This window comes from Aythya ferina (genome assembly GCF_964211825.1).
Source record: "Aythya ferina genome assembly, chromosome: 2".
Taxonomy (NCBI): domain Eukaryota; kingdom Metazoa; phylum Chordata; class Aves; order Anseriformes; family Anatidae; genus Aythya; species Aythya ferina.
Window position 1 is genome coordinate 9,775,352 of NC_140297.1, and position 13,822 is coordinate 9,789,173.

A 13,822-nucleotide genomic window follows, 5' to 3' on the forward strand; every position below is an offset into this window, starting at 1 on the left:
GTCTTCTTCAAAACACAAGTGAAGTTTTAGCACACAATACAGCACCATGCAAATTGCCATAGCAGGGCTGCCTAATCCTAAAGACTGCCTCTGGTAACAGCTAACAATAGATACTTCATGCAAAGATACAGACCTTCATAAAATGGACAGTGTTTATGGGAAAAATCACTTCCTATCCCCAGGGAAAAACTGGTTATTTTATGCTTTGCGGGAACCTTAGTAACCGTGAGTATTTTCCAACACCCATTCTAATCCTTCAGTGAATCCTGCTGCTATTTTAAATCTGAAACCTTGGAGAGCTCACACCACCCATTTTACGATGTTCTGACCCATCAGCCTGCCCTCTCCACAAACATCTCCCTGCCTTTAATGTTACAGAAAGAGGGACTATATACTCCATTTGTTATCTTGCATGCTCTGTGATGCACACTCATGGATTACTGAAGTAGAGTCCAAATTCTTTCCCCTCCCTGTCTGGAGCACCATGACCCCCACCTCCATCAGTGTTGGAAGCTGCACTGTAAGAGGCCATACACCACAGCCAGAGGTGGCTGCAACCTCTTTTGCTCACAGAAAATGAAGCATGGACCTCTATGGGGTCGGCAGGACACCTGAGCCCCTCTTTGTTGGCCCCACCTGGACATCTTGGGAATTCAGAATCCAGCACTAGAGGGAGGAGCCCACCCACCCCCAAATAAAAGCAAAGCACCAGCTACTAATGCTGCATTCACGATACTGCACTCCACAGACAATATGACTTTATTCACAAATATGATTTTTACAGAGGTAGAACAAAATACTTTGTATAATCTTTTTCATTTTTTTACTTTTTTTTTTTTTTTTTTAACTATATACAGAAAGAATATAGTAGAATGACAAGAAGGAAAAGGTTGTAAATGAAACAATATTATGCCATCAAATACAGTACAAACAGCATGCAAGAACAGCTTCAAATGAAATCTTGCTGGTGTAAATTTATTTCTAATGTGGTAAATGAAGAGTAGTAAAGAGTCATGCTCTAATTGGATTGAGTATGCCACAGCTCTGCAATTTTGTTTTAATTATTTTTTTCTTTTACAATAAACCAACAGGATAGCTTTCTTTTCACTGTGGTGGGGAATGCTTTTGTAATGTCCAATGTAATCTTAACAGAAAAATATAATAATCAAATCTACAAAGTGTACTCTCATTTAAAAAGCAAAACCATAGAAACTGTACAGTTTTAAAAAGCGAATTATCTCAACTGCTTCTTAAGAGAATTTTCTAAACAAAGAATAAAATATGCAGAATAAAAATTAGGAGAGCTATTGTTCTGTAACAAACCTAATCAAATACTTGTTTTCTATTCCAATAAACATTTTTTTTTAATTAATGACTATTCTGGAAATTATGGAGTGGGCTGGGTTTTATTAATGTTCCACTTGACTAATAAAGCATGAACTCCTTACAGGTACTATAACTGTCATTCCCCTGGGGATGGATGGAGATTGGTTCTGCATGCGTGCTAGAGACAGGAACAAGGTTTAGGCATTGGTGTAGATTTTAAAAAATATTTTAAAGTGTCTTAAACCATTAGTAGCATCTATAAAAATAATCTTGCATGTTTTGCTACTGAATTAAGATTTGGATATGGGATTTTCTGGGATTTTCAATTCATTCTCGGCCCTCAGGATTGCCCAGGACTTCCACTGGATGTTACCCAGGCTGCACCAGGTTCCCCCACAAATGATGGTCAAGGGCAATGGTTAGAATTCATGCCTGAAACAAGTGCAGTTGACAGCAAAACCCACGCTGCTTTCCCCCTGGCAAGTGCCAAACCCCAAACATCTGGGCTTTGGGTAACTGTGCTGTCCTTTTCCTCTGTCCCTCCAAATTCTGGTCATGTTGTGGGAAGGGTGAAGACTGGAGAGGACAATTGGTGACAACCACCTCCCCATCCAACATGTTGACACCTTCTGGGACTACGTAAGCATGGGTTTATGGTCCAGTCACCACCACCATCCTTGGTGCCAACCAGCCATGCTCACTGCCATGCTTGTGGGACAAGTTATTTTCCCTCTGCTTTGAATAGTGAGGAAGGAAACTGAGCACTGGGGTTAAATCATCCTCCTGCAGCTCCCCTCTTAAATGTCATTAAAAAGTTCAACTGCATAAACAGCACCTGTAGATTCAATTTGTCTTCATCAAGAACACGAGGACAGTCAATATTAAACACATGCTGTTTATGGCTGAGCATCAGGCACCAGCACAAGCTTCAATCACAATCCGTTTACTAAAGATCAAGCAGAATATTGAACGGGGAAGAAGTGTGGGTCTCATTTGACCCTGGGCTCTTGTATCATCTTGGCTTCCAGGAAGAAGCTCTGCTCAACTTCACTTGCGAGGGAACATGGGGCAGGTCCCACCTCCAGTGTTAATTGGCCTGGGGCAGCCTGAACAACATCCTTTGCCCATTTGCAGTGAGAAGGGTAAAGAAATACCTGCCCCGCATGAGAAATCTATCTCTGGGGTTCATCAGGTTTGTATTTCCATGGCTTTGGCATCTCCCAGAAAATGGATTGTCAAACCCCTCCGGATCACCCTGGTGCAACGGAAACAACATTTCATTTGTAGGCTCTGCAGCAAAGGCTCACCCCCAGAAGCAGGGCATTTAGTGAGAGGTATCAACAATATCCTACCTGCACAGATGAAATAATCTGTGAGGTAAGTTACATTCAACAGAATAAGCCTGGCACCTTTTTGTGGAAGAACTGTGCAAAACATGGCTGAAATAACAGGATTGTCAATGACATTCAGTGGGAGATATCCCAACCCTCTAAGTAACACTGCATCCTTCTGTTGTGTAAACCAGGCTACCAGTATGAATAAAACAATACATCCCTGCCCCATTAGCCTTGGGGAAGATTAATGCCCTCTAATTTACGCTAGATAAACTCCAAAGCCTGAAGACCAATATTTTAGTCTCACACTCAGCTGCTTGTGAATTAATAGGGATCACCCTGAAATTGCTATTATGAAATGCAAATATTTGCAAAAGAACAATTAAAAAATATTCCTGAAGTGCAAACGAACGGCTCGTCAGCCATGTTTGTAGTATGCACAGGGACGGTCAGAAGGCGAACACTAATGAATCCCAGGGCAGAAATTTGTGCTAAAAACCCATTATCCCATTGGCAGTAGGTAATGGTACAGCATCTTGCACTGGGAAATAATTTTATCTGACAATGGGAGGGCTTGGCTTAGGATGCCCTAATTTTGAGTCCTTGGACTGTTTGTATGGATATAACTACCTGTATTTTCAGAAAGATGCAGTACATGGCTCACAGTAAATCTACTTCAAACACTTGCTGATACTGCTCAAACGGATCTCATCTGCCCTGATCTGCAATTTTGTGTTAGCTAAAGTAATAAAAGAATCCTGTTAAACCTAAATTATCAAATGAAAAAGGCAATTTTCTCATTCATACTCCATTAGTTTTTTTAGTTATTGCTAGGAAAGCTCTAAAATGCTTAGGCCATAAAATAAACATGTGGCTTAATGTACAGTATGTGTACTTAAGAGGATGATGGCATCTGCAGTAACTGCTCTGTACTGCTGTAGTAATGGGATGCACAAATTAAGCAACAGCACATACCAAGAAAAGCATACAGAAAAGTATGGAGAAAAGTAACAAGTTTTCTGCTTTTTTTTTTTTTTTTTTTTTAATAACTCTTTAATTGCTAAAAAGAAGAAATCACCAATATTCACACCTACAACACAAAACTGCAACATGGTTGATTCTGATAGATGCCTGTTACCTCTGTGCCATCAAAACTCTCCAATATTGCATTTTTAACATTTCACTGATTATAAATTTATAAAGGCTTCCCCCTTCCTAAATTCAATTCAATTCTGTATTTTCCAGTGCTGAGGTAAATCAATTAGCCTAATATAGTTTCAAGCATACAACACTGTCAAGATTTTGGAAAAAAATAAATTCTTAAATCACAGAAATGTAGAATAGCGTATGAAAAAGTGTCCAAGTGTTCACTTTTGAAAATGAAATTCAGAGCCTATATCACCTAAGAACATTTGATAATGTTACTCTCTGGCCCTACATTCAAACAAATAAGAGTACTTGCCATCAGTAGTTTCATTCCCTTTAGCAGAGTGCCACAACTAAAACTGTGAATTCATATAAGCAGAATTGCATAACCAAGCCATTTACAGACATATTTTAGCATTACTTCACAACAGTAGGCATTAGGATTTTGAGAACACAAGAATCTCTGATATTCAAACTGTGTGCTTCTTTATCCCTTAATAGTTAAAGTAGGCATCATTCAGAACAAGGAAAGAGCAGAAAGGTGCAACAAATGTCTGGCTCAGACAAATGCAATGAGGATCATACAATGCAGACCTGTGATTCTGCATCTTCAGCCAGGCTTTTATAGAAATATACTTCCCTGGCTGAAAAGGATGGCACAGCACAGCTTTACAGAGGGAAATGCAAAAATATAAAGAGGAGAGTCCCATTTTCTTCCTCAGTAATCCCATAAAGTCAAGAATCTGTGTCCATACCAGCTCTGGACATGTACCTGATGCCTGGAAGTGCGTCTACGCTCACCTGCTCCACTCTGTAGGTACCCGGCCAGAGCTGCCGTGCTCACTGTCCCCCAGGTTCCCATTAACGTGACCAGCTTGTTCTCCCCAGTTGCAACAACTGTGAAGGCCTATTTACTTATAGCTCAGATTTTCTTCCATTCACAGCACAAAGCTGAAAAGTAAACAACAGTTAAGAAAATGTTTGCTTGCCAAAGCCCAGCATGAGAAGGTGCAAGCTCCCTTTGCCAGAGCCTGGACCTGTGTTTACTCACACCCTCAGCACTGCTTCGTGCCCTCGCTCGGCATTGTGTAGGAACAATCACCATCCCTTTCAGGCCCCCCACTCTTGTTCAGCCTTTGAGGAGTTCCAAAATATAACAAAACACTGTTTTCTGAGACTATATTGACTGCACTAATTACCCACAATACTGTATATTTGCTATTAAGAACATGAATGTGTGCTTTCAGAGAGTGACATTCAGGGCTTCCAGGATGTGAAAGGAATTAGATGGTCTATTCTGTCACTTAATCCGAGGCTTCAATGTACTTTTTAAAATTTATTTTAAAACCCAAAAAACAGAATACACATTTCTAACTGTTGAACTTTTACCAGCTAAAGGAGTTTGTAAGGACCCTATCACTATGTGGTTACAACAGAAGATACACAGTTAAGGTCAGGTCGTGGTGTCCAAGAACATTCACAGGGACCGAGGATGAGGAAACGAGGAATGGATCCTGCGGGAACCTCCGGGAGAACAAGCTGCTCACTGTGGAAGTGCCTTGAGTATTGCATTCACTTCTTCTGCAACTGCTGTCAAAGCAAACTCAAACTGCTCCTGCGGAGAGAGCAAACGCATACACTGAATAATAAAACAAAAAAAATTTCCGACAGCCTGGCGCACTGTTCTGCAGCCGAGCATCCTCAAGACATTGCTGAAAATATGAATATGCAGGATGAACTCCACACTGCAATGGAAAGGAGTGAAATGTTTAGGGATTATTGATGCTATATAACATGTTTGACAGCATCTTGAAACCAGTCATTTTAATGGAGAAAAATGTTGGTAGCACAAACTAAGCTACTGGGACACGATGATGTATTGCGATTGCTTGGTCAGAAGCATTTGGGAGTAGTTGATCACCAGCCATTTCCTTCTGACACTAAGATGGAAACTTGTTAACGTAGTTGAGATATGAAACAGGTGAGATGCTGCAAAGGAGAGTCTTTGGCTTCTCTCAGGACTATTTCTAGCAGAAATCAGCTAAATAACTATTTCCTCACATTATATCTACCATATAAAACAATGTCTGCTTTTTCCTTTACCCGTTATTTTTCTTTTTCTCCTTTTTTTTTTTTAACTACTCTTCTGCACCCACAAATTACCTAGCAATGTTTAGTCCACTTTATTTCTGCTTAGGGAATATTTGGGAACATTTCTGCTACAAATTTACTGTAAGCATAAAACCAAAATTACTAACAGATTTCTGTGCTGGGTTAACAGAGGTGTGAAGGACACAGGCAGGCATGGCCACAACATCTAAGTGTGTCCCTAACATGCTCTTGAACTCTCTAGTCCTACAGAAGGACAAAGGAGCTTTACTTCCTCAAGGTTAACAGGTGGTGTATTTTCTAAGCGAGTAATCCTTCTCAGAAATTTAGCTTACTGAGATATCTGACAGGATGATTTTCTGGTTGTTTCTTATCAGAGTGAAAAAGAAATGTGCATGGTTTACTTGGAGTATAAGCAACTTCAGGATACCATTCACGGACTGTGCAAAACTATTGAGATTTTCTAGAAGTGCTCCAGCGGCTTAAGCCAATGGGGGCTAAGAGCTTTGGAAGAACCAACTTTGAGAATCGAGGTCTGATATACACCCTGCAAAGATCGCTGCTGGGATGCTCTCTGTGCCTCCGATTAGGAAGTGAATGGTCCAGCAGGTGCCTCCAGCAGGAGCTGCCAGGGCTGTGTAGGAAGAACGCAGGTATGGATGCAGCAGTGGCACACAGCTGCAGGATGCAGCCAACCCCACAGCTGATTACTGGATTAATAGCATTCACTTGCAACAGTGGAAATCTGCAGCAAGGATGAGAGAACAAATTACAAGTAAACAACTTGTAGTTCATAAATGGCTGACTTCTAATTCTTGCTTTACATCACCACTCTTCTCTGCCCTGTCTTACCCCACTTCAGAATAATCTCCTGTGTGGAGATGCCTCAGAGAGAAGCGACATGAAGCACAGTTCCAGAGAGGAAAAAGAAGTTTAAAACTGAGAATAATTTCTCAGAGAAACCAACGTTCACGGATTTTGCTCTCTGCCTGGTGCTGTCAAAGTGGCATCCTTGCACATTTGCTGGACTGCATCCAGCAGTTTTTAATCAGACATCAATTCACCCTAAAGAGTAGGACTCACCCTCATTAGGCACAGAAAATGGTGTATACGCTTGCCTGTGCCTGCCTCAAGGTCTCTGCAATTAGAGGAGACGCTGGAAATGCTGGTGGCCATCCAGGAGCAGCAGTTATATTTTGAGCAAGAATCAAAATATACTCTCACCGAATGCGTGAGAGTAGCTGGAGGGCAGAGGAGGCAGAGGAGGCATTCATCTGGACATGCCATGCCAGAACCAAACTGGTGCCATGGCAGTGAGGCTGTCTAACATGCTCTTCATCCGAGTGTTTTACTGTGAGGAAAAGCTTGTAATATAGGGACTACAATACTTTAATAATAGTCCCATTGCTGAAAATAACTCTTAAGTCTTTCGCTCAGGAAATCTGCCCTTAAGCCCTGTTGGTCCGACACATGTCCACCTCATTGTGAAGAGCTGCCAGCCTGGAGACCTGGGACCTCAAGCAACTCTGCCTCTCACTGATGGGTGCCCCACAGGGCATCACTACACCATGGAGAAGCTGCTATGCCACATGAGGACTTGGACTGATTAACAGCAACTCCCAATTTCAGACGTGGATTTTGGAGACAAGCTCAGTGGAGTCCAGCACCTTTCATTAGGCGTGACCCTAAATCAGTGAGGCTGATCAGAGCATCTTTACAGCCAGAGCTCAAACCTGACTGTGAAACTGCCATAAAGGGGACAACAAAGAAGGCGAGGTGAGGACTTGGTCTTTCTGGGATGGTGCAACTGAGCTCTTCCCCCTCCTTCTTTCTGCACAATACACACAGGCAAGCAGCAGACTGTGCAGCTCCCATTGATGTGTGTCCCCACCCTCCAAAGAAAAGCCTTCACACCCCTCCCGCACCACTGCATGAGAGCAACCACAGATAGATAGACGTAATAGCAATTTTAAAGAGGCTTAGTTTGATATTTTGTACAGCTCATTCACATGCACTACTCACATATACAAGATTGACTTAGATATCTAGGCTATCAGAAACAGAAATATCTAGGTATTTCTAGGCTTTGCCTAGGAGAGAGAGCTGGGCAGGCACATCGTGTTGTCAGTCCACCTATAATGCAGAGGCAACATTAATATATTTAGAAGTAATATATTTAGATAAAAAGAAAAAAGCTTCATTTCATTAAGTCTTCAAATAAAAATTCCCTGGAAAACACAGTAGGTGCATGCAGCATATATGCCAAAATAAAGAACCTCAGCTAAACATTACAGATTGCACGTGGAAAGATACAGGAGAGAGAAAAAGAAAATGAAGAATATTTTTCTCATCACAGAGAATACACTTCCTCCTTCATTATTTTTTCCTCTCACATGTGGCATATCAATTCTATTTTACAATTCCCCTGCAAAAAAATAACAAAACCACAAACCTTCTATTATGCTTCTCAGAAATGCAGAATGTCGTTATGATAATTTCATTACCATTTATTATATACAGTGCTTTTGAATTAAAGATCCCTACCAGAAGACAAAATGTTGCAAGCAAATCTTTCACATGCTTATTGAAAATGTGGAGCGCTGCCTGCTGGAAACACAATAACATTGCTAAAGTAAGTTGGTGTTTATTTTGCCTAGGGATATTCTGTAATTGGCATTTCTAACCTGACTTTTAATCCATTGTTTTAAATTACTCCAGGAGTCTAATATTCCTCATTTGTATTCAGCTGGGAAAGCACAGGGGTTTGTTTAAATCCGTCAGAAAAATTCTCTGGGGATAGTGCCTTGCTAGCATGTAACCAGATATTTATAATTTGCAAGACATTAGCTTGAATAAGTGATTTGGGTGGTTTTGAGAAAATGACAATGATGGAAGAAGGAGCAAGAGGAGAGATAAGCAATATCCTGAGAAAATTTTTCATCCTGGGTGAAACCACTGGATACATTTGCCTTTCTGGAGCTCTTCCAGATAAATGTTTGGAGGGGAGAAACATGTCTTTAGTGAGCTTTTCATGGGACTCGGGTAACTATTTCTGAGCTAAGTAAAAGAAGTTGTTCACATAACCTCATTCTTTGGTACCAGAGCTATGCTTTTTTTTTCTTTTGTTGAAGGCAACAAACTGTAATTTCTCTGAACTGAGAGACGAATCAGAATCAGAGCCCTGTACTTCTACAGAGCTGCCATATAAATTGGATGCATTTACAGAGTAGCTCAGGACTTGCATCTTTCCGCAGAATAAATATATGTGACATTGGATGCTGTGTGCTATATCCATTTTTTTTTTCTCAGTCTGAATAATCAAAGCAGAAGAAAGATTTGTGCAATTTTGTGTCTTGCTTGCTAATAAAGCTTAGCTAGCTTTGGCTGGCTCATCTTAATTTTTCATGCACTTACTTAACTGGTAAATAATAATTAATCCTTCCTTCCCCACCCCTCCCTTGTTCTGCAGCATCACTTCTAATATTAGTGGGAAGATAAAATGATTAAGAAGAGATTCAGAAAAAGTTATGAGCCAATGATTCCTGCAAAACAGATTTATTTCACCTTTGTCCCTCAGCAACTGCAACTCCCTAAATGCTGCAGATGTTCCTATCAGTTCCTGCCTGACCAAGACAGAGTGCTGTCACATCGTTCTGGATACTCAGTTTGGGGTTATAACTTTCATTCAGTATTTTACAGTGTCATATTCAGATTTATTTGGCCTCTATGTTATGAACAGGTTTCTTTACTGTCATATTTGAAGCTCTTAACTTGCAGCAAATACCCAAAATATTCCACACGTCACTGAGAATCACAATAGAAAGTTTCATTCCTGATGTAAGGAACTACAATCACAATATCAGCTATCTTTAAAAGTTATAAATTACATAAAAGTTCGAGACTATTACAACTGACAGTCATTATAGCGTAAGATATTCAACTCACCACGGGGTATAAATGCAGTCACCATGCTACATCCATAAAGGACATTGCTTTAGGCATGGCATAAGCTTTTTCTTCAGTGATACTAAAAATGACTTGATTTCCCTCAAAACTGTATTTTCTTTAATTCAAAACTTCCTTTTCAGAAAAAAGCATCAGCAGTTACACTTTCTTTAATGAGTTGAAGCCTTTTAAAAATATTACATGCACAGTTAGGCAGAGATGCTCTAAGAAAACAATCCATATTCAGGATTTAAGCAAGAACATTTTTTTCACGTACGCATTTTCCTTAGTAGACTATACAGTGCTGTCTTGATTGCCCTTCATATATGGTAATCAAGATAGATGTTGGAGATGTTACAAGAAAGAGCAGTAAACACCAAAGAAAGTAGCCTAGATAAATCTTCAGCATAAATAAACCTCAGTTGGTAGGAAGCCAAACAGAGTAATCAGCAAGCGACCTGTGTTAAATTAGGTCATACCCTCTCTCTTCTGTCATGAAAACAACTACTGTGAAAGACCTTTAATGTATTTAAAATCCCGGTGGATTTATTGACAGTACCTTTGTCTGGACCATGCCTGGTCTCTGGTCCCTCAAGTGCTCCAGGGTAGCAGCAATATCAATCTCTTTAGCACCTGCAACAAACCACAAATTGGGCTGAGTTCAGAGCACAAGATAATCCATGCTGCATCTGTCAATCTCTTGCTATCAGGTTCCCTTTGGGCTAACAGTCCGATTGAAAATTATTACATCCATCTCTCAACAGACTTGGCAGGCAGCTGCAATTTTTGTGTTCATATAGAAAAATAAGACGTAGGGGCAGTTTTTATTAACATTAATTCATGAAAAGCCAGAGAAAAACAAATTCTTAAGAACCCCCCTGTACCTAGAGCAGAATATATTTAGCAGAACCTCAGGGTCTGCTGTGGTCGTGCCACCAAGTGCCCCTTTGCCACTTTTAAGAGTAGGCCCGACCCATGCAAATACTCATGCCGTTAAAACAAGATTTAGGTGAACTTTTGCCACCTGCAGCTAAAGATCTAGCTCAGCACCTGGCAGCCTCTTGCTGCATGAGTGCTGTTTGAGATGGCAAAACCCACGGCATTTTCTTTAGGTTTTACTTTGAGTGTCTGGCCAGTGCTGAACAGCAAGGCCAGGATGCAGGAAACAGGCAGGCAGAGCCTAACTGCAGTGGGGACTGGCTTCTTGCCTCAGTGCAAATGGAGGAACTTTCTTCTAAAACATCATCTGTGAAGAGCAAAGTGAGTCCTCATCTTTCTCATCATAACCCGGAGAAACAAAGGGGACAGTGCAGTGTCATTTTCCTCCTCAATTTCCTCTTCAGTTTGAGATGCTTCCCCCTCATTTTCCTTGAGTGCCTAACCAGATACATGCTATTGGAGGGGACTGAGAGAAAATAAGAGTTTGGGTTCCTCCTGTCAATCCCTGTATGAACTGCAAGAATAGAAGCAGGGCTGGAAACCCTCACTGCTGAGGAGTTAGAGTTTGGCTCTCTCGTACTGGTCCCCTTCTGCGCCTTGCAAGAACATCTTGCAGTGCCAAGGCATCAGGCAGGTGGGCAGAGGGTCACCCTGACCATGGTGTGACTGCCCCATATCCACTCCCCCATCCCCTACTGCCCTCGTCTGCACATTCTTCCAGGGCAGCTCTAGAAGGATAATCAATAGCAAGTGCCTCCTTGAAAATACGTTCTTCAGCTGTATCAGAAATGGAATGAATTCATTCAGTAAATATAACAGTGACAACTTAGAAAAGGTATCTGATATAGATATTTTTGCTAACTGCCATGGTTTGAGGCATCACACATTGCCCATGCCCCATTCCCCACCCCCCCATACAATGTACAGGAATTTATGGGAAAGTGTGCTGGACAAAGTAGTAAACTTTTTTTTTTTTTTAAAGTAAAAACAAAACAAAACAAAAAACACATCCTTACAACGGACCACAATACATACCAACATATGCTTTCAAGTCTAAAAACAGTGGTAGTAGTAGTAATTATACCTTAAGTGTGTTGTGGGTTTTAGAGTTGCAATTCATCTGGAAATCATCGGTAAAGGTAGAACCTTTGTGAACCCTAGCACTGGTGTAACACAGTAGCTCATTTCAGTGTTTGTTCTCACACACGCACAAATTAGGTAGGAATTTCCTGTTCCATTACAGCTTTCCATGGGAGCAGAGCAATATGAGTACCGCACGTGCTTTACAGCCTTACTAGTGGCCTCATTAAATTCCCAGGAATTAAAATCATCCTGGTTCAACATAAAAGGAATTCTCTTTCTCAGAAATTAAGATATGAGACACTGACATCCATGGACAAGGTTAATTGTGGTCCTGTACGAGCCTCCGTGGTGTGCTGCAAGGATGAACCCGGAGAAGATTCTCCCAATGGAGCTGGCATGCTCGTGTGTCACGTGGGCTTCCCTGTGGCTGCAGACACTTGTGTTCCCCCTCCAGCAAGGGATGCTCTTTATTTGAAACTCCTGTAGCCTCAGGACAACACATTAACACATTAGGAACTGGGAAAAGGTTTATGACAAGACCTCATGACACTCCTTATTGGCCAGACAGGCTCCTGAGCCTGCCTTTGAAAGAGTTAATTTCTCCATCTTGGAGATGCAGATTGCAGGCGTTCACTAGTGAACTGCTGCTTACTTTTTTATCATCATTAACAGAATGACACGCCTAATAGTATGAACAATGCCTGGTCATAAAACCCTGATTTAGCAAAACACCAAAGCAATATGCTTTCGCACTGGAACATGAGAATAGTCCTGGTGGGCCAGTGTGCTTAATGGGAAGTTTGCTTTGAAGTGTTTTGCCAGTACAAATCTGAATCAACGTTTTTTACTGATCATTGTTCCCAAACCCATGGGTTGTGATTAGCATGGCACCCTCAAGCCCTTCTGATGTCCACAGCCACAGCTAATAGAAAACAAAAAGTGAGCAAAGCATGGTTTTGCCCAAAGAGGCAAGGCAAAGCAAAGGCCAAGATCGGTCTGCTACCTTTTTTTTTTTTTTTTTTTTTTTTTAATGTTTCTGCATGCCTTTGATACTCTGATGATGGGAAGTACCTGAGCCCCTAAAGAAGCTGATCACCAAAACCTAGTGCTGCAAGCATGGTGAGCTGTTTTGGAAGAAAAATATCTTGGAACAAGGAACTTCACAGCAAAAAAGATGAAATCAACAGCACAGGATGAAGCCAGCCTGACTTGCTTTCCCTCCACATTAGCAAACCTCTCTTCCTCTTCCGCATCCACAACTACATGTTCTCCATCTATTCCCTTATTGTGCCTAAAACAAATGAGTTTAAATGTATATATTCCAAGTCCACTATTAAACCTCATTTTGTGATGACAGCTTTTTTTTTTTTTTTGTTCTATTCAAACTTATGTTAGATTGCTGCTGTATTATGTAAATTCAGCTCCCTTCCACTGTGTGCAGTAGTCTGTAGAAAGTTCTCTGGTGACAAGAGGCAGAGAAAGAAGATATTTTCGAGGCATAAAGGGAGGCCTGAGCCCAACCTGCATTCACAGATGATGGGAGCTCAGTGTTTGACTGCAGTCGGAGCTTTCAACCCTCTTTTGAATTGTTTTATTGCAATATGCAACAAATTCAACATCTTTGCCATGCTGAGGCTTTCCTTTTAATCTGGGAGTATAACAGCACAGTATAACATGTTTTCATTCTCTAGTACCTAATAATACTTTATTTATACTTTTAAGCCATTTCAGGTGACAGAATGCACCATGTATTATTACACGACACTTGGAGAGAGGGAAATTGCATCTAAGGACATTAGGGTCAAACCATGTTCTTACTGAGATGGCCCCAAAATATTCACACGCTACAAAGGTATTTTAAACATTGCTTATCTGGAAACCCCACATACAAACTAAATTTGGTATAATGTTTTAGAGTAAAAGCAGGAAGAATTTGCCCC

At 40.9% G+C, this 13,822-nt stretch overlaps 1 protein-coding gene across 3 annotated transcripts in view; it reads right to left on the minus strand.

Moving 5' to 3' along the window:
* Positions 1-741: 741 nt before the first annotated feature.
* PTPRN2 (protein tyrosine phosphatase receptor type N2) overlaps positions 742-13,822 on the minus strand; it is a 649,793-nt gene continuing 636,712 nt past the window's right edge. For all 3 annotated transcript variants that reach the window (XM_084509497.1, XM_084509495.1, XM_084509496.1), the window contains 2 exons: positions 10,420-10,493; positions 742-5,421 (listed from right to left, as the gene is read on the minus strand). In XM_084509497.1, the coding sequence (XP_084365623.1) occupies positions 5,350-5,421; positions 10,420-10,493 (146 nt within the window). In that variant the 3' untranslated portion in view covers positions 742-5,349. The remainder of the gene's footprint in view (positions 5,422-10,419; positions 10,494-13,822) is intronic.